This window comes from Oryx dammah, unplaced genomic scaffold (assembly GCF_014754425.2).
Source record: "Oryx dammah isolate SB20612 unplaced genomic scaffold, SCBI_Odam_1.1 HiC_scaffold_18, whole genome shotgun sequence".
Taxonomy (NCBI): Eukaryota; Metazoa; Chordata; class Mammalia; order Artiodactyla; family Bovidae; genus Oryx; species Oryx dammah.
Window position 1 is genome coordinate 48,745,549 of NW_024070202.1, and position 21,473 is coordinate 48,767,021.

Sequence of the window (21,473 nt, forward strand, 5' to 3'; positions counted from 1 at the left end):
GTTACTAACCACCTACTACCTTGTCAAAATGCTGGCAAAAATAATTTGAAACTTTTACTGACTCCTCCTTGGCTTGGGGCTCTGATAAAGGCCAAGCTGTAGAGGCTGAATCTCAAGAGGTAATATGGCAACATCTGACTGAGCAGAGATTCTGAAGCCTGTACAACAGCTCTGTACCCTGGCCTCGCACTTCACACCATGTTATTTACTCCAGTCTATAGCCAAGGGCCTGCACAAAGCAGGACGAGCTTCTTCACCACAGTGACGGCTCACTCAAGAGTCAGGAGAGCTCTCACCAGACAGCTGGTTCTGGCTGGATCCAGAATACTACTGGAAAGAATGTCTTTATATTAACTATTCTCTAAGTAAAATTTGGGGCCTCCCAGGAGGCTCAGTGGCAAAGAATACGCTTGCCAACCAGGAGATGTGAGTTCAATCCCTTGGTGGGGAAGATCCCTTGGAGAAGGAAATGGCAACCCACTCCAGTATCCTTGCCTGGGAAATCCCATGGACAGAGGGGCCTGGTGGGCTACAGTCCATGAGGTCCCATAAGAGCCAGACATGACTGAGTGACGAAACAAGTAAAATTTATCCCTTGTAGGAATTTTTCTAACTTCACTGTTCTATAAAACAGCATCATTCTGTAATTTATAGTCTTTAGCTACTGTGGAAACTCTTCAGTTCAGTTGTGCTGTTAGCAGACATTCATAAAGCTCTGATCCAGGTCCTCCATGGGAGCAAGACTAGGGTCTTCCCACGGCCTTGGGAGGTACGCTTACCTCAAAGATTCTCAAGGTCAATCATCTCACGGGGTTCTATGCTGCAGGTTGTAGGCAACACATTCAGCACCTACTCGGGTATGAAAACGTTGCTGTGGGAACTTTTGGTTTGCCTGGAGGCATCCCTGTAAGTCGTTCTCTTGTGCGTGGAAAATCCCATCTCCATAGGAGCAAAGCTCCCAGTTTTAACCACATAGAGCACTTATGAAAAGCTTTATAAATGTGAACTCATTTATTCCTCCAAACAACCCTATCAGGTAGGCACTGTTACATCCCCATTTTACAGATAAGTAAACTAGGAGGAAGAGAGCGAGTAAAAGCCAGGAAAGGCTTTTACTTGAACTTCATTTTGCTAAGCAGCCTCTTTTAGGATATCAACTGGAGCAACTATGCATCTATTTTTAGAACAGACATTCTCAGAGAGAAACAAAGACCCCTTGGAGAAAGCACAACTTCAAACTGTCAACAGCTCCGATGTGATAACCTGAGCAAATGAATGTTTCCAGTACATTGTCTAAAGGCTATGCAGTTAGTATCTATTTAGGAACCCCAGATTCTCTCTAAGGGTCAAAGTGGATCTCTAGTCACCCACCTACTTGAACCATCTCATCACACTCTCTCGTGGAATTATTTTCACCTGGCATGACCTGAAAGGTCCTGTGGGGTGATGACTGGCATGGTCTCAGAGGCCTCTGGAAGCTGGCTCTGGATGGAGGGGATGGCAGTACACCCCAGAGCTCCACTTCCTGTAGCCGGCAGACCCGTTCTGGCAGGGGAAGCTGAAAACACCTCACAGCCTGAGGTCCTCAGGAGCTGAACAGCTGACATTCCCATCCTCCAAGTCCAGCCAGGGGCCAAGAGCACCACTGACATGACTGTTTCCAGGTTAGAACTAAACAGGGGGAAGAGCCAGTTGGGAGGGGGTTCCTCTGCTGGGTCATGGGCTCACCCTGCAGGTCCGGGACACATGAAAGGCCACCTGGAGCCATGTGCCGAGATGGGGAGCTCATGCCTTCCCCTCTCTCCAGCCAACGCTGGTCCGGCGAGGGTCCTCTCCTGCCCCAGTAAAGCCCACTCTTTGCTATGGCATGTGACATGGGGGGATTCACCGGGAACCCTGGCTGATGACAGGAGAGCCAGGGCAGGGCCAGTCCTGTAGGACAGTCCTCAACTCACTGAAAAGCAGCCAGATGGAATCCTTTCTGCCATATGACAGGAAGATGACCAGGTATTTTGGTCCCTAGTCTCTCTCGGTGCTCACTATCTGAAGCCCCACGTACAAACGGTTTAGAATGAAACACTAAAGTATTTTCCAAAGAACTGATACATTGTCTTCTTTCTGAAAATGGGAATTACATAGTGGATTCTGTTCCTCTTTTATCTTTGGCTTCAGGAAATGTAAAGTCAAATTTGAAACAACTTATCTACAGCAATTAAATTAGTTTTGCAGTTTGAATATCTGTGCACACACACACACACACACATGCTGTGCCATGTGGCTTGCAGGATCTACACACACACACACACACACACACACACACGCACACACACACACACACACACACACGCAGGCTGTGCCATGTGGCTTGCAGGATCTTCGTTCCCTGACAGTGCTGAGTCCTGGCCACTGGACCGCGGGAAGTCCCATGCATCAATACAAACACTACAAGGGTGGACAGGGAAGAAGGGTGAGAGAGGGGGTGGGAAGGAGACAGGGAGGGAGAAACGATCTGAAACGCGCCCCGGCCAGCAGCCCAGCTGAGCTATGCACGTGGCTGCTGCTGGTAACACCAGCATAGGGCAAAGCCTGGGAGAAACCAGCTCATTTTGAAATAGCATCTTTTGGTCAATCATCTGTCCCTTTGGAGCTCTGAGTCACAGATGTTCCTTTTCTGCCAAGACCAAATGTGGCCACTAACAGGATTGCCAAAAAAGCCATGGGAAGCAAAACTGGATTTGACTTGGTATTATGCCTCACTGACACAATTACCTGTAAACACCGACTGCAGCTACTTTGTTTGTGGTGCTTGTTTTAAGAAGCCGAAAGAACACAGCATGAAACCCCCATCCTCTCTGACTGCAGGTGGAATCTGAAATACCAGTGAGTTCAAAAAATGTATCACCATCTGAGGTAATACAAGGAACAAAAGGAAACAAATTAAGATGTTACAGAATGCAGACAGCCCAATGCCACAAAATCATTCTGAAAAAATACTCCAAATAGCAGTGCTTTCAAGGTTAAACTTCATAGGCAGCTAGTAGTCTTCATTAATCAAGTATTAGGTCTCATTAGAAAAAAAAATTATGCTTCTAGTAGAGATCTCCACATTTAAGGGGTCTGTGCAGCTGTTAGTCTTCTGTTAAGGCCAGTTCTGAGGTGGAGTAAGACCCAAGTCCTCCTGTGCGCATGTCCACAGCCAGCGTCCGAGATGGTCTGCGCTGTGTGCTGTCTGCCACCACCCCCACTCCAAAGCTGCTTTTGGTGAGGGGCCAGGAAGGAGGCCAGACTACTGAGATCCGGAATCAGCATAGAAATGAGGGGGCGGGTAGGACACAGGACTTCTCCCTGCACTGGACATGGTGGGAGTTTCGGAGAGACGGGAAGAGGTCCACATATGGTGGCTGGAGGGGCTGTGTGTCCCAGGAGAAGACAAAGCAGGAGGCTGACGCCTGAGGGTGAGTCAGGGCTCAGAGCAGAGAGGTGAGAGGCCTCCCAGGTCCCTGTCTTGGAGTCCAAGGTTGTCTGTCCCAGGGGACTAGGATGGAAAGGAGGCGGGGATTTCAGACATTCTCTAGGAATAAAAGTGCACACGTGGTTCAAGACTCCTGAGGCATCTCCTGGCAGGCTGTCTACAGCAGAAGTCAGGGAGACAGGGCATTTCAGATCAGGAGGGCATGGCCAGAGCGGGGGCCTAGATGGTCTGTAATACTTTCTAATGTTTACCTGGATGTTTCACACTGAGTGCTAGGACCCATCCCAGTGAGAACAAAGGAGAACTTCTGGAATAAGACGTCAGGCATGGTGGCTGCGAGCACAGGCAGTGGGGTCAGGCAGGCTGGGGGTCTCAAATGCAGCCCCACAGCTCACAGCTCTCACACATGCTGTCTGAAAACTGACCCCTCAGCCCCGAATGAGCCCCCGACTCTCAACTGTCGTCCTGAAGATGGAAGGAGAAAATCCCAGGACAATGCTCAGTACAGGCTAACATACAACAAATAACCAAACAATGACTGCTAGAATGAAGATGACAAAAATGCAACATCCAGCCCTGCATGTTCACCCGGGAGCTCCCAGAACTGCTGAAGTACTGGCAGGCAGCAAAGTAAACCAAGCCCCAGATGTGGCTGCCTTCTGGCTCCAACACTGACATTAGAAACTTGGAATTAAGAACACGAAAATCGTGACTGCAGAGAGTGGCCCAAGTGGAAAGGAGGAACAGAGCCCATCTGGGGTCCTGGGGCTGGGAGCGCTCATCCTGGAGGCTGTGGAGACGGCCACCCTCCGGTCTACAGACACACAGGCCAGACCTTGCCCTGAATCTCAAGCATCAGGTGATCAGGGAGGTAAACTGTAGCTATGGGGAACCCTCACCATTCCTCCAGCTGAAGACAGCTGACGTGAATGCTACACTCTGTAGAGTTACTTTTACAGAGTCCCCTTCTCCAGTGCCCCGCATGCTAACAGACCCATCAGAACAGCTCCTATCTCCTGACAACTCTCAGTGCTTTTTCATCAAATCTGAGGAGGCTTTCAGCAGAGCAGGCTGTGGATATAATTCAGGGACCAGGCTGTTCCCTGGGGAGTGGGGATGCTGGGGCCAGCTAGAAGGCAGGGTCTTTAGTGATCTGCACGGTCAGGCCCTTGGCCAGGTGGAGGCAAGGTAACCTCCTGCTCGAACGCCACGTGGGGGACACCACCATGCTGCAGAGGGATGGACAAAGATGGGGGCTCACGCGTCCCGTGTGCAGCTACAACACAAATACCCAGGGGCAAGTCCCTAACGTCTGCAGCTTTCTGAGGCAGCCTTCTCTCTGGGGTAAAAGATTCCTGCTGCCTGAGAAACTCTAATGTAGACAGGAAAATGGAAATGCATGCAAGAAGCTCACCGGCCTAATTAAAGAGTCCACTAATATCACCATCAAGGAGAATGCCCTGAGGCAGATGGCTGCCTGATGGGGGAAGGGGGTGCTTGCCAAGGCGAGGGTGTCTGGGGAGGTGGGGAGGCTGCACCTGAGGTCCAGGCTGGAGGCGCCCCGCCCGGCTCTGTCACCCTCCCCGGCACTGGGCCTGTCACCCCTCCTGTAGCCACTGCCTCTAAACCTGCTGGGGCTTTGGTTGTCTGGCTGTCTTTCTTGCCCCCCAACCCCTTACTATATAATATTTTAGTATATTTTATCTTATTTTTAGGCTCACTTGTTATTTTTAAATGGGAGAAATACTGTAAGAGGAATTTTAAAATATATTTGTTGACATTTCCAACTATAAATATACAACAACCAAAGCAAAAAATTTGAAAAATTTAAGAAATCTCTTTTAAAAAAAAACCACTAGAAACAATGCTACTCTCCAAAGGTAATATTTTGATGCTCATCCTTGACTTTTCTCCAAAGCCACAGGTCATTATTTTTAAAACAGCAGGGATGCCTATTGTATATACTGGTGAGTAGTCTGTTTTTTCATTTTGTGATACGCCAGAAAGTATTTTTCTTTTTCTTGGACATTAACAGTATAAATTTTTAATTGGCTGCATATATTTGATCTGATGAATGTGGCCTATTTTAGCCAGTTTCCTACTGATGGCCACTGAGCTGGTTTGGATATGACTTAGAACCTTCAGTCCAGGAACAAGAGTCCAGCTCAGTTATGGAAATGACCACTAGATGATGCCTTTTCCTTGTCATAGCATAGACAAGAAGATGAACAAGAGTGGGCCCTGCCACTGCAACTGCTCAGGACTAAATTCTGGAGAAGATACGGACCTCTTATCAAGTTTTTGCAGGAAGCAACAGGAGGGCCTAGAAGTGAGTTACTGGAATAAAGACGACTCTGTACTGACTGACTCCTCTCTAGGAAGGGCCTCTGCGGGACTTCCATATGGGTATGCTGTTTTAAGTCAACTCCCCTCTCAGGACAACTGCAGAGAAACTGGCAGGGCCAGGGCCTTGCTCAATCACGTTTACAGACAGAGGCAGCAGAACTGTCATCTCTCTTCTCCAAAGACAGGTCATAAACCCTTTCCCTGGCTAGATTTGAACCCCAGAATATACTACACTTTCACTTTATTTCCTGATCTACTTAATCCTAAAATCTTTATCAAATGGTGTCCAAAACCAATCAAACAACTGAGAAAGCACTAGAATCAATCCAAAAGATTTCTGTAGGTGCAATGTATCTGTGGGAATCAGTTCAGTTCAGTCGCTTAGTCGCGTCTGACTCTTTGTGACCCCATGGACTGTAGCACGCCAGGCTTCCCTGTCCATCCCAATTCCAGGAGTTTACTCAAACTCATGTCCATTGAGTCAGAGATGCCATCAAACCATCTTAGCATCTGTCGTCCCCTTCTCCTCCCACCTTCAATCTTTACCAGTATCAGAGTCTTTTCAAATGAGTCAGTTCTTTGCATCAGGTGGCCAAAGTATTGGAGCTTCAGCATCAGTCCTTCCAAGGAATATTCTGGGCTGATTTCCTTGAGGATTGACTGGTTTGATCTCCCTGCAGTCCAAGGGACTCCAGAGTCTTCTCCAAACCACAGTTCAAAAATATCAATTCTTTGGTGCTCAGCTTTCTTTATAGTCCAGCTCTCACATCCATACATGACTACTGGAAAAACCATAGCTTTGACTAGATGGACCTTTGTTTGGAAAGTAATGTCTCTGCTTTTTAGTATGTTATCTAGGTTGGTCATAACTTTTCTTCCAAGGAGCAAGCATCTAATTTCATGGCTGCAGTCACCATCTGCAGTGAGTTTGGAGCCCCCAAAATTAAAGTCTATCACTGTTTCCATTGTTTTCTCATCTATTTGTCATGAAGTGATGGGACCAGATGTCATGATCTTAATTTTCTGACTGTTGAGATTTAAGCCAACAACTGTAGGAATACACTGGTAGATAAGTCTCTTTCAGAATTTTTCAATGAATTAAAGACATGCAGAAGGCTCCATAGGCAAGATTCAACTACTCTGAGTATATCTGTGCCAATGCCTTGGGAGCTGATGGATCTGCGGGAGGAAACTCAGGTACCAGCATTCAAGGAGACCAGGGCGCACATCTTTACGGATGGAGAAAGGAACAAAACTCGGCCCCTACCACTGGAGCAGCTCAAGTCCAAGAAAAGAGGGCCCTGAGAGAAGGGTGAGAAACCACTGGATGCAAAACATTAGTGCATTATGAAACCAATTAAATGGGTTAAAATAACCAAATGCAAAAGAAACCAGAGAATATCACATGAAGGAAGAGTAATTTCTGTTTCATGGCATAAGTTTGTGTGCATGTTTGTATGCATGGTTTTGAGGGTGCTTGCATGCAAGTATATGCTAGATGGTAACATAAAATCACTTCATGGGAAATAGATGGGGAAACAGTGGAAACAGTGTCAGAATTTATTTTTGGGGGGCTCCAAAATCACTGCAGATGGTGACTGCAGCCATGAAGTTAAAAGACGCTTACTCCTTGGAAGAAAAGTTATGACCAACCTAGATAGCATATTCAAAAGCAGAGACATTACTTTGCCAACTAAGGTCCATCTAGTCAAGGCTATGGTTTTTCCTGTGATAATGTATGGATGTGAGAGTTGGACTGTGAAGAAGGCTGAGCGCCGAAGAATTGATGCTTTTGAACTGTGGTGTTGGAGAAGACTCTTGAGAGTCCCTTGGACTGCAAGGAGATCCAACCAGTCCATTCTGAAGGAGATCAGCCCTGGGATTTCTTTGGAAGCAATGATGCTAAAGCTGAAACTCCAGTATTTTGGTCACCTCATGCGAAGAGTTGACTCATTGGAGAAGACTGATGCTGGGAGGGATTGGGGGTGGGAGGAGAAGGAGACGACAGAGGATGAGATGGCTGGATGGCATCACTGACTCGATGGATGTGAGTCTGAGTGAACTCCAGGAGTTGGTGATGGACAGGGAGGCCTTGTGTGCTGAGATTCATGGGGTTGCAAAGAGTTGGACACGACTGAGCGACTGAACTGAACTGAACATAAAATCTCTCTTACTGTGAGAGTTGAAGTTTTGAAACACATCTAGATTGACCATTGCCTCAAGACAGAAGGTAGCTATAAAAAACCAAGGATTAAAAAAATTATACACCAATCATTAATTTTTTATAGATACTAAAAGGTGTTACTATTCAAACTTTAAACACTCCTTTAAAGATTCTTTTTCTCATGTGGAAACTGGGGTGGGTTGACAGAAAATCTTAAATGACTTAAAAAAGAAATGTTCTTATGTGAAACCCTCAGAACATGTATTTCCATACTGTGACACAACTTTAAAAGCACTTGGATAGGAATTTCCTTGCTGATCCAGCAGTTAAGACTCTGCACTTCCATTGTAGGGGGCACAGGTTTGACTCCTGGTTGGGGAATTAAGTTCCCACATGCTGCGCAGTAGGGCCAAAAAGTAAAAAAAAAAAAAAAAAAAAAACAAACAAAAAAAACAACAACAGCAAGTACCTGGATAAAGCTTGTCTTGCATTAGCAAATGGGAAGATAAACACTTTTAATACACGCACGTGGAATAACCAACCAAATATGGGAGGCAGGACTATCAAAAATATTTATCTAATCTTAAACTAGCAAATCCCAAATCATGGCTTTTCCCATGCCTTTTAAAATAACTAGTTGGTTAATGTCCTCTGGCATGCTAAGATTCTGTGACTCAGGGCAGCATTTTATCATTCAACTGGGACTGCTGTGTTTCCATCTTACTCAGAGTAAGTAACTTTCAGTTCAGTTCAGTTCAGTTGCTCAGTTGTGTCTGCCTCTTTGTGACCCCATGGACTGCAGCATGCCAGGCCTCCCCGTCCGTCACCAACTCCCGGAGTTTACCCAAACTCATGTCCATTGAGTCAGTGATGCCATCCAACCATCTCTTTACAGGAGTTTTATTAAGGTTGTTGCCGGGAGCCAGCATGAGGAATCCCGCCTGTGGCAAAGGTCATGAGGATGGAAGCCAGACATACGCAAAGGTGTGATCTGGCTTCAGGGGTTCCCCCTGGATTTTCCTGAACATCTACCCGCCAAAATCAGAGTCTGCCTGCCTTAACGTACTGTGCTTTTCAATCTTCTGCCTCTAAAAGGAATTAACTTAGGGCTCCAGTTAACAGTCTCTTGCATATAAAAAGAATGTCGGTTTAAACCTCTTTGATGGCTTTCTAACTTACCTGACCGGTCTGCCTGGACTTTTACAACTTGTGAATTGTTTACAGCCCCCCAACCGTGAGAGGCACAAAGCTTAAAGCATCTTAAAGATACAGAGCCTTTTCTAAAGAGCTAAAAATTATATTGGTGACGGGTTTCACTGTTGAGTCAATGACTACTGCCAGGCCTCCATATCCTTTATCTTTTAGGCACCTGGGAGGATATTAATCAGTGTAATCGGGATATAGAAAAAGGAATATAGTAGTTTTGATGTTAGCAACACTAGACTTTTGAGTTAATTACTTTTCTCTTTGTTATAAATCACTGTACTCCTTTTCCTTGTTATAAACTGTTGTATCCTTGCTATGTAAGAATGTAACTTTATTTAGTGCTTTCTGAGAGTGGCACCAGACTTTGGGAAGAACAACACTATTAAGGCAAATAAGTCTTCTGGTTGACAAACCCTTATCAGAAAAGGGCTGTAAAATGTTAATTGGCCTTCTGGCCAGAAGATGATGTAAATTACCTAAGACTTGTGTATACAATGCAGAGAGAAAGCCTGGTCTTGATAAGAGTCAGGGCTGCTGACACTGCATAATTTTGTATCATCCATTGATCTCTATGTACAATAAAAAGTATAAAAGGCGTTTCTGGACAATAAAGGATGGACCAGTTTCTCAGACCAGCTTCTCAAACTGGTTTCTTGGAAATCTGGCTCCCCCCGTGTCTAATCTCTCTCTCTCCCTCTCCCTCTCTCTCCTTTTCAGGCTGAATTCCCATCTGGGGCGTGGAGGCTCTCTGAGTCTACTTACTTGCCCTGGCTTCTAAGATCCGCCCTGGCTTCTAAGATCCACGTGAGAGGGAGCCTAAGATGCGGCACCCTCAGCTATTCAAGTGGGTGCTGGAGGCCTAACGTAGACAGTGTAAGTTCCTTGTCTAGGAACTTTATTAGTTTTCCACATAAACCAAGTTATTCAGCCTCTTTTCTCCACTAAATTTCCCACTACACTATTCTTTCTTAATCTCTCTATTTCTAAATAAGTAAGTTTTTCCTCGCCTACTCCATCTCCCCTTCGAATTACCCTGGATCCACCGGGGCAGGACCCCGGCAGGTTGTTTTTAATGGTACATAGAGATGACTGGAAGATCAGTAAGCTCAGTGCCTCTTTCAACTTGTCCATATTTGGTAGTGCCAAACCCAAAGGCTTCCAAAATATTTAAATACTTATAAAAGGTTTGAGCTAATCCAAAGAAGGTATCTGAAACACTTGTGACCCCACTTTTTCTGAAATCCAACTTTGTACACATAAGGCATTTGAGAAAAATACAAGTTCAGGATCTTGTGTTGGCATTAAAAATATCTTTGCCAAGTACACATAGGCAAAGAAAAGGATAAGCCTCCCCTTTCAATCAACAACCTTAGGTTCTTATATTTCAAGTGCTATTATAACTGAATTTTCTACAAAGATCTTGGGTGACATAAGCCAGCAAAGCAACCTTTTAAAGAATATACTACTTATTGATTATTCTAGTTTCTAGTACTGAGTCAGTTCATAGAAAGCCACATGCCTGGACTCTCTTACCTATCTTTAGAAAGAAATATTAAAGAACATCACGCTCCAGGATATTATGGGTAGGTGGCATCAAGGCTTCCCATCTGGCATGCTCCAGTCACAAGTTATAACTATTATGTTGGTTTCCTTGGCTCTCAGGGTTGGTCATCTTTTTGTACATATACATTTTCTATGTGTGCCATGATGTGAAAAGTTTGGGAAGTCTGGCTTATTGAATAAACAGCCATATGCACAACATCTTTTATTTTCTAAAATCTGATACTTAAGACCTAGACATTAAGCTATTCAATGGTCCTTAAAATTTGAGTTGGTAAAAGGTCTACCTAAGCATTCAGCACTGAAAAGGATTTCCCTATTAAATTGATACATTCTTAGATCATGGGTTTGAATTAACTCATTTTTCTTTTTGAATTGATTTCTAGGAAGTTCAATCCCAAATTTTGTGCTCAACTGCATTACCTTAAAGTATCTACTACATTTACAGTCATTCTCTGCATTTCAACACTAAACTCGGTTCTTCAAATACTCTATCTAATAGTTTGTTTTTGTTTTTTTAATGGCATGCAACCTATAACATTTTTAGAAGTAGACTGGGTTGGAAATGATAAATGAACCAATAACATTTTCAGAAAAAGATGTCTATACAGTTATGAACTGCCTGGTATTATTCAATATATTTCTGTAAGAATGGAGAATTTAAAAAATTCCCCTAGGAAGAGTATAATAAAAAATTTAACAGCTCAATCTTGTGAACTGCAACTGAACTGCAATACACACACACACACACACACCTTACTGAATATAACATTATAAATTTCTGGTCTGGATAACTTTTAAGATGAACCATATGAAAATGCCATTATTTGTTGTATATCACAAAATGGTTGAATAATGGCAATTCATGTAGATCAACATGAATAGGAAAGGATTTATCTGCTAATAGGGTATGGCTATATTAACAGTGATAACAGAATTATGCCTTACCTGAATGACCTCAGCATTCGATAGGACTTTCCCAAATCAGATACTCTTCTGCAGAATGGACCCACAGCCAACTCCATCTGAAATATTAAAAGATATCCCATAGCTTTTTATATCAGAATCTTGAAGTGAACTGGGGACCCACTTGGATCACAGAAAGTTGCAGCTTGAAGTAAACTTAATTGGATCTGCACTGTAAGGCAGTTCTGAATGTCAAGTTTATTATGCCTTAGATAGCTTTTGCATTTATTTACTAAAAAGGTCATAAGATAATTCCTTCAAGAATAGAAAAGCAGCTTTTGTTGTGTATGAGGAGAAGGTTTAGATTTTTTTTCTCCATTGAAAAATCAGAAAAAGAAATGTTTTCAAGACTGCCTATGTGTCTGTACCTTAAGCGAGCATCACAAGTCTTTTTCTATTAAACAGAAATGATGACAGTTTTCAGCAGGCTGGTGAAAAGTGATTAAAAGCACTGACTCTGGAGGCAGCACATGTGTGTCAGTTTCTGATCTACAGTGACTAGTTGTGTGGCTCTCGGCTTAACCTCTTTATGTTCCAAGTTCCTCATCTGTCAAACACAGATAATACCCATCATAAAATTATGCAAACAGAATAGATAATTTCACAAAGCACTATGTGCACACCATATAGTAAGTGGTTATTAAGTGTCAGCAGTTACTATTTTTTTTTAATTTCCCCCTTTTAAATTGTTAAGTGGATTAATTTGCTTCCTGACTGAAGAATTCAGCAACTACTACTTCTCTTTATTTTCCTCCTTTGACTGGAAATGTTGTCATTAATTGGAGTTTTAGGTTACCTGTTCTTTATCTACCAAGTGAATATGCAAAGTTTGTCCATATATGGCAGGTGGTAAGCCATTTCACTACGCTTGCTATGAACAGAGCCCTGGTAAAGAATAGTTTAGAAAATTTCTGAGAAAAGCCTGCTCCCTGGTAAATCAACATCTTTCTTCAAGAAAAACATATGAACGAAAAATGGAGTATCTGTCTTGCTGGCCATCTTTCTGAAAAACTATTCAAATCTTCTTGCCATTGGAAGACCATGGAGACGTAATCACTCATTTGAGAAATATTTTTGACTCCCTACTAATTATCAGGCACCAAACTAGACATGGAGATAAGAAGATGAATTAGACAGTCTTACCTCTGAGGAGCTCTCAAATTTACTGAAGAGGATGAATATTTAAATAATATAATCTTCACTCATCTAGCTTATGAGAGATCTGTGTGTGTAAACACAGACGCACACACATATTGATTATTATTAAGAGAAACAACAAACAAGTGTGAAATCAACTGTGTGAACTGAGTGTCAGGGGAGAATTACAAAGCAGCTTCCTTTCTTCAGGGTGACTTGTGACTGCTGGATTTCTCTCTCAGCATACAGAAGACACAGAGTGTACTGTATGTCCTAGAGGGAGACCTTACATGGTCAACAAACTTTCTAAAACACAAAAGAATAAGTAAATAAAAAGAGAAATCTGATGAAGAAAAGTCAGATTCTTTCCAACATTACAAAAGAGAGCAGTTTCAAGCCAATGTTCTTGAAGACTGTGGGCAATGGGCTGTTCCTTGGGACCTATTCAGTTTAGATAGGAGTTTCTGGTTTTCTACAGAATGTGGTACTTATTTTACAGTGAGCACAAAGTAAAAATGTGATTTGTAACATGTACCTATGCCCGTCTGTTTCTCTGCGGAGGTGCATTTATAATGGTTTTTTACACACTGAAATTTGTCAATTTTTTTTTAGTTACCCCAGTGGGCTTTATCATTTTCAAAGATTACAGCCAACAACCTTTGCCTTAGCACTTGAGCAGGACTGAATGTTAAATAAAACAGCTAGGAGAAAATTACAGTATGAGAATATAACCTCGAATGGCTGTGTCATCTCTGATGACTGCAGGAGATTTCTATGCCATATGACAATTTCAAAATGTTAAATGTTTAACATAAATTTTTTATCCATCAAGGACCCCTAGGGTACTAAAAACCATTTTCTTCCGCCAGAGTTCCACTAAACAATAAAGGCCATGCTTCTGAAGGGCAGGAGTGTTCCTTTTAGAGGAGGTGACTCTGCCGTTAGCTGTCGACACAAAACGGCACCTGCAACTGCCTCTCTCCAGCTCTCCTGTTTGGAGGAAACAAACAGTTAGCAGCAGGCATGGTTAACTAATTACATAGCTGCTCCATGCCCACCGCGGACATCTGGCTAACCACAGGGCATCTTCAGATACTCCTGGGCATTCCTGCCCTGACACTGTTCAGAAGGAAAGGCAACAGGAATTAGAATCTTGATTATTTGCAGATTTTCCCCCTAAATTTATCATTTTCAGGCAAAAAGCAAGAGAGATATAAATATATATTTAAAGGGAACCAGAAATAAACAGAAATTGCTCAGAATGCCACTGAGTAAATAATTTAATGCCAACATCAAAAGTCATCCTTCTCTAGGGATTCCCTGGTGGCTCGGTGGTTAAGAATTTGTGTGCCTGTGCAGGAGACACAGGCTCGATCCCTGATCTGGGAAGAACCCACAGGCCACGGAACAACTAAGCCCATGCCACAACTATTGAATCTGTGCTCTAGGGCCTGGGAGCCACAGCTTTTGAGCCCACAAGCGGTATAGGCTGTGCTCTGAAATAAGAGAAGCCACTGCAATGAGAAGCACAGCAGCTAGCGAGAAGCCCCCACTCACCACAACTGGAGAAAAGCCTGTGCAGCAACAAAGACCCAGCACAGCCAAAAATAAATAAATAAAACATAATTTTTTTTTTAAAAAAAAACACCATCCTTCTCTCTGGGAAAGAAACACAACTGAGGAGCAGAGGGGAATGTGTGGTTCAAAGGACAGTGTGGACAGGTCCCCAGAGAGATTCTGCATCAGCAGAACCCCAATGGCTTGGACAAGCCTAGTGCTTGAGGATTGCTGTGTGATTAGTGTAAACCCAGAGACCATGTGGTCACAGCAGGGAATTAATTACCATGAGGAAACCACCTCATGCCTATGACCTGATTCCTAAGGGGCTATGCGCTAGGCACGTTCCTCATCATGAACCCACCAGATGGCTCCCTGAAAATATTTTCTCTTTCACCTGTGTAATGGTGCCAGTGAGGAGACGTTAGGATTCCTACATAAGTCTTTAAAAAGATATATAGATATATAAATAGATATATCATAGATATATCCTTATCTATCTGCCTTTGCAAACTGGACTTGATGACTAATAATTATCAGTAATCCCAAACTACTCTCTTCTGAGTTCTTTCTCTTTCTGTTATTTATGCCAGAATAGCAGGCACTTTTATCACAAGAACTTTTTTTGAAACCCATCAAGGATAAGTGTGTTCTTGATTCCAATAGCCGCTATGGTTTTGTTTAATTTTGAATACAAGTTGATAGAACTTTCAGTAATGAGGCAGCCAAAAGGCTTTCCAGTCCCAGGTGGTGCCTGTCATGAATATAAGTATCAGGGTAACGCCATCTAAGTGTTTTGACTTACCTCAGAAAAGTATTTCCAACCAAGTACAAAAGCGGAGGTAGAATATCACATAATTGTAGTTGTGCTAAGAAACTACATTAAATGAAATGAAGCCCCAAACTCACTTTAATATTTGTAAAATATAGGGGAAGATACAATAGCTGGAATATTTGCCAAAGCTGCTGGTCACACCCACGACTAACTTCCAAAGTGCCTGTGCCTGTCATTCCACTGCCCACGACCCGCAGGGCTGGGAAGAAGCCGCACAGGAGGGGCGGGGTGTTGTGAAGCAGGGACATTGTCCAGGAGTGAAGGAATCAGCTCACAGACGGTGCAGCCACCAGGGTCCCTGCAGGGCTGGAAAACATACTCTAACACTGAGTAAGAGATGGAAAACAGAGGTGGCCTTGGTGCATAATAAGTTAGTATATAATAACGATTGATGCGTTTCATTTATCTTAAGAGAAGGGACCTGGAAAAAGGTCTGATTCATGGGCAACACGTCTTCAGAAAGAAGGAAATGTCAAATAAAATAAAATTCTGAATGTGTGATTCAAGGAAGGTAGAAGCTCAATCCTGCCCCTGGAAGCTAGGCATTTTAAGCAGGTGCCGGCTGTGAGAGCAAGGGTCACAGGATAGCACTCTCCAACTCCTGGGACTCATAAGGGGATATATCATTAAAACAAACAACAAAAAAGCCTGCTTCCCGAAGCACTCTCATGTCGGCCATCTCCTGCTCGGCTGCCACTCTAATTGGACTTGAAGTGCTGCCTCCAGGAAAGTGACTCAAGAACCAGCTGGAGCAGAATGCAAATAAACTGGTGGGGGAGGGAGCCCAGGAGAGAGAAGAGGACAGGGAAAGAAAAGCAAAATGGAGGAGGAAAGGGGGAAAGAAGAACAGACACTCACTGGGGTACAGCTCACAGTGTTTTTAACAAATATGAGCAGGCCTTGGTACATCACTGTGCTTTCATTTGATAACCAGCCTGTAACCCCTGTAACCCCAATAAATTTGTCATACCCACAAGTGTGACACGACATATAATTCTCTTTAAGCTGAAGTTTACTTGTAACAACAAAATGTACAGGTGCCTAAGAACTAAGTTGACAAAAATGGGAAGGGTAAAAGGAGCCACACAAAGGTGACATTTATAAGTATTGTCACGCTGAGGTTACTAAAGGCATATTTCACAAAGGAAGGCTCCTTACTCTGACTTAGTGGTCTCGGGCATATCATTTGGGGATGAAAATGACTAATTCTAGACCAATTAACATGAAGACAGCCTGGTTCTTGAAACATCAGGATATGTACCTTGTTGTAACTGCTGGGTGTGAAGGAGCCTCTAAAACCCCTGCCTGGTGTAAGTAGCCCAACACATTCTTTCCTGGGAGCAGGAATATGAACCAAGACTTGATCCCAGATACGCACAGGAATAAAGAGGAGGGACATTACAACTTGTCTACCTTTATAAACAGGGAGGATGGGGCACACCACTGGGAATAATCTATTTGGATTACTGTTTAGACCAGTAGGGCTAACAGCTTTCAAAGGCTTAAAAAGTGAGTTCACCTTTGACATGCTATGTAAATACGAATTATTTGTTTCTAATTTTTTTTTTAATGAAAGCAGATTTGTGAGGTAGTTCTTATCTGCTTCTGATACTATATTTATAAGGCTTTTTAAAAAGTCTGTCTAAAGGACAAAGGGAAAAAAAACCTTTCTATAAGAGCTGATTATTATTCTGCTACTTTAATGTGACTCTACTTCATTCACATCAGATAGTGTGGAATGACTTTAAGGCTGGCCGTGCGTAAGAAAGGTATTCTTATTTAACAGACGAGGATCAAACAATCTACCTGGACCTCTGTACATGTAAACGAATTAGAACCTGCCCTGGAATGCTGAGCTGACCCTGGAGGACCGCACATGTGTTGGAGCTCCTCTTTACATGAGAGCAGACTGCCCTTTCCCACTCTGAAGGATAAATTTCATTCTCTTCATTATTTTCCAACAAGGTTAATCAGTTATTCTTATCATCACTGACCTGGCAGGATAACAAAATCGTGAGAAAGTCCCATATTATGAAAAATGGGAAATGCTACTTTACTGTGGAATGAGCTACTTGATGTACCTTGAACTATCAAAGAGGAGTGACGATTCTTCTGTTAAAGTAAAAAATATCTTGTACAAAAGTAGCTTTAAATTCCTTTTTTACCTATTAAGTTTACTTTTACTTTTCTTCATGTTTCAATTCTTTAAAACACTGAATAATACACAGATGGTCTTTTATTTAAATGGATAATACTGAGGTTGAAATATTTTCCCTTTTTACCTGTGCAAAATCAGCAGCAAGTCGCATTTTCCCACCTTCACCAAGAGGTCTAATGAGACTGGCGTTGCGGATAAAAAGTTCAATGGCTCTTTGGGCAATAGCTTCAGTGTTGTCAAAGACAAAATCCGAGCATTCAAAGTGTTTAAAGTAGTCACTCATAACTCTGACAATGAAACCCTGAAGCTCCTTCATGTAGAGAGAACAGGGAACATCAGGCTTTCCTGAACTGGGTAATGATCTGAAAAGAAAAAAAAAAATCAGCCAGTTCACTAAAAGGCACTGTTGGACATTTCCTTTCCCCCTCTGCCTGCTATTTCACTCCTAAGCAATTTTTTTTCCATAATGGTAGAAAAGGCATTGTTTATTTTTGTTAAGAGTTAAAAACGTCATACAATGTTTAAATCATATTTTAAAGACTGATTTAGGATGCTAGGAAGATGACTGAAGGAATGTTTGAATCTGTTTACTGAGAGACTATGAAGAATGAAACCAACAACCATCTGTCTTGGATGATTCACAGAATGCCTTATGCACTCTGACCTCTCAAAGACTCTTCCAGCTTTACAATTCTCCATCCACTCATATGGTTTGCCTGGTTAGTGAATAAATCAATATTAGATACTGAAACAGGATTTTACACTCGGTAGCAACAGAAAACACTGCCTTCCCCAAACAAATTCTTGGCAAAAATATCTCTGCTCTTGTGCTATTTAATCCAATCAGTCCAATAGTAGAATTCTGACTGTGGAACTGGTTATGTAACAATACACATGGTATGCAATTTTTTCCTCCCAGAAGATGTTTGGAAAGGCTTTAATTTGGATCAACAGATGATGCCAGCTGATGCTCCATGAAATACTATTTATAATTCATAAGTGTTTATAATTGCTCTTTAAAGAATATATGAAAAGAATGTGCAATATTTATAGGAAAGAAGAGTTATGGCAAAATTAGAAATCACCTGATATTAATTAGAGAGCCAATGAGATCACTGGCTATATAATGCTGTATCTTTTTCAAAAAATAAATCATATTCTGAGAATGATGTAGTGAAATTGGCAAAGGTTTAGGGAAGAACAACAGACATGATTCAAACGCCTAGAGCAAGAGAATGAGGTGAACTTAATTATTTTAAAATACAACAATGGTTATTTTAAGTGGAATGCTAACTGAAGGTCTTGCATTTCCAGAAAGCAGATAGAAATAGAGAAAACAGGGCTAGGTTCTAGCAGGAAGAGATTTTCTTTGGGTGTAAGAAACAGCATCCTAACTATGGCAAAGCCATGGAAGGGGCCTGGTGGAACACTGGTGTTTGCAGTATCATCGGCCAGAGTGCTGCTTGGAACAGAGCAAAGGGACAGCCTCAGTAGGTGATGGCAGTCTTCACATGGAGTTTGGTTTTGCCAGATTCAGACCATCATAGCCTATCTTTATTCAGATTTTGTCAGTCTAAAAGGCTATACTGGGGGTGGTGGGGAAGGCACCAAATCTCTTTCTAACCTTCTTATGCTTTATCAAAAGCACTGTCATTATCTTGGTAGTACTCTGGAGGACTGCTTTAAGAATTTTAATCTGGCCAGATGATATGATTTCCTTGAGGATTAGGAAATAACTCACTAAAACAAGTTTCATAAACATGTGTCAATGTAAGTAAAATGCTCTATTAGACAAAATTCTGAAATATGTCATCACCAATTTTCAATGTGGATTAGAAGCCTGATTTAAATTTACTAGAATATAAACCTTGCCTGGCAATTGCTAAAACTCAGTTTTTCCAGTTATGTCAAAAGTTTTTAGTAAGAGGTTCTCAAGTGATAAAGTGCAGCAGAAAGGTGAGCAGAAATGTCACGGTCTTTGCAATAAGAGCCCACATACAGAGGCAGAAGGCCTATAAACAAATGCATGTCTGACACGCAGCACCAGTCATTCTGGGGTCTGTGTGTGCTCTCCCTTCCTCTGGGGTATTTGTCCACCACATCAAGGACCTAGGGTCCTCCTACGGGTAACCTATCAGATAAAGGACCAATCTGGTTCACTGGTATTTAAGCAAACTAATAAAAACATATCTCTTTGGGAAACCAACTTTTAATGGCTAATCAGTTATCTGCAGGCATCAGCCGTGGCTCATAAACACAATTACTGAAGGAAGTATCTAACCACTTCTTAGAACAAGCCTTTAAAAATTACTTCAGTTTTGCTCCCTTTTCAGAGGCAATGATGACTGGTCTAACTGGGACATTTCATATCACTTTTGAACAAAATTCATTTATTTCCAAATACTGGTAATCAGTAGTTTCATATTCCTGTATCCAAATATTACAGCATTTTTGTGTAGAATCCACTTTACCATTCTGTGCTTCATATTATTATTATTAAAAATAGACTGACCTTTTCACCTTTCAAAAGATATTTTCTTAATGAAATAATAAGTGATCTGAAAAACTAAAAGACAGTGCAATAGTCACAGAATTTTTCCATAAACAGATAGACCAGTGGCTAGAAATTCAGTAAAGTAGGCACTCTATTAAACAACATGAATATAAAGAAACAGGGCAATTAAAAATAAAAATTAATTATAAACTAGAAATAAACAAAATATATCTACATACAAAATATATGAATGTTTAGTTCTAAAGTATGTTTTTTTTAAATCACTTTGAACATGTGCAAACTGTTTCAAATTCTCGTTTTCTAATACACTAAGTCAAAACCATTTTACTTAAAAAGATTTGAGTAAACACTAAGCTAGGAACTATGATTTTTATTCTCAAAACACATAGATATGGATAAGCAGTTCATATATGAAATAGCTACGGAATAATACCAGTGTTTATGGAGTGTTTAGGAGTGATATGACCACATTAGACTACACTAAGACTCTGACGAAGGAAAATTATTTTTTGTAGAGGGCTGGGCAGGACCTTGCTCTCAAAGCCAGAGTAGGAATGAGACTGGCAGAGCAATAGAGACAGGACAGTATTTTATACAAGGAATACTATACCAACACCAAAGGCTCAAGTACAGGCTATTTGTGAGAAGTTAGGAAAAAAATATAACTGCAAAAACAAGATGGTACCAAACGTCCTGAAGTATTGATAACAAGCTGAGTCCCACAGATGTTAATGGTTCCATATCTGAATAACAGGAGACAAATGATGACAAGAAAGACTGGAAAAATCAGTTAATGGTGCACAACGAATAAAGTAGGATAAGGGTGGAGGCCAACTCCATCACAAGAGGAACAAGGTTCTAGATGGTCTAGATGGTAGAGACTTAGGGAATAGAGGTGGAGGTGGGAATGAAAAACAAATGCTATGAAGGTTAGCAAAACCTTTGGCTGGAAGTCATTACCCAGAAAAATCTTCTTGATGCATAGTGATGATGATAGCCTCAATGGCGTCACCGACGGAAGTCAGCAAGGGTTGTACAGCATTTCCCATAAGAACATAGATCTCCTGAAAAGAAGATTAAGAAGAGGCAAAATTTAAATAGATCAAATACAAAGAAATCTGAGGTGTGAGAAGCATTTTGACTATACGTTTTCACATTATATCAAATTCAGACTATATACAGTTTAACTATAATAACCCAACAGAAGTCTGCTCTTCTCATAACTGCTGTCAGTAATGATTTTTAAAGTTTAAAATATGTGGAACACGGCACCGAAAAATTTCAACTCCCCCACTTTTCTCATATTCTCAAAAAGTTTAACACTCAAATGAGCCTCTGGAGAAAGGAGAAGAGAAGGGTAATGTCACTTATGAAGCAAGGATAATATGAACACATTTTTTAAAGTTTCTGGAAAGACTGAGGCAAGACCAAAAGTAATTCTTCAAAACTGGAGCAACATCATATGCTTTAGACCAAACTGGATATAATAAATATATTAGTGACTCTCAAAGGGCAGAACAGTTAGGCATTTTGTGGGTCAGATTTCTATTTGACAGC

At 41.8% G+C, this 21,473-nt stretch overlaps 1 protein-coding gene across 2 annotated transcripts in view; it reads right to left on the bottom strand.

Moving 5' to 3' along the window:
* COG5 (component of oligomeric golgi complex 5) overlaps window positions 1–21,473 on the bottom strand; it is a 295,076-nt gene that overhangs the window by 11,157 nt on the left and 262,446 nt on the right. For both annotated transcript variants that reach the window (XM_040260820.1, XM_040260819.1), the window contains exons 17-19: window positions 20,877–20,980; window positions 17,526–17,763; window positions 11,697–11,773 (exon numbers count right to left, since the gene is read on the bottom strand). In XM_040260820.1, coding sequence (XP_040116754.1) covers window positions 11,697–11,773; window positions 17,526–17,763; window positions 20,877–20,980 — 419 coding nt within the window. The remainder of the gene's footprint in view (window positions 1–11,696; window positions 11,774–17,525; window positions 17,764–20,876; window positions 20,981–21,473) is intronic.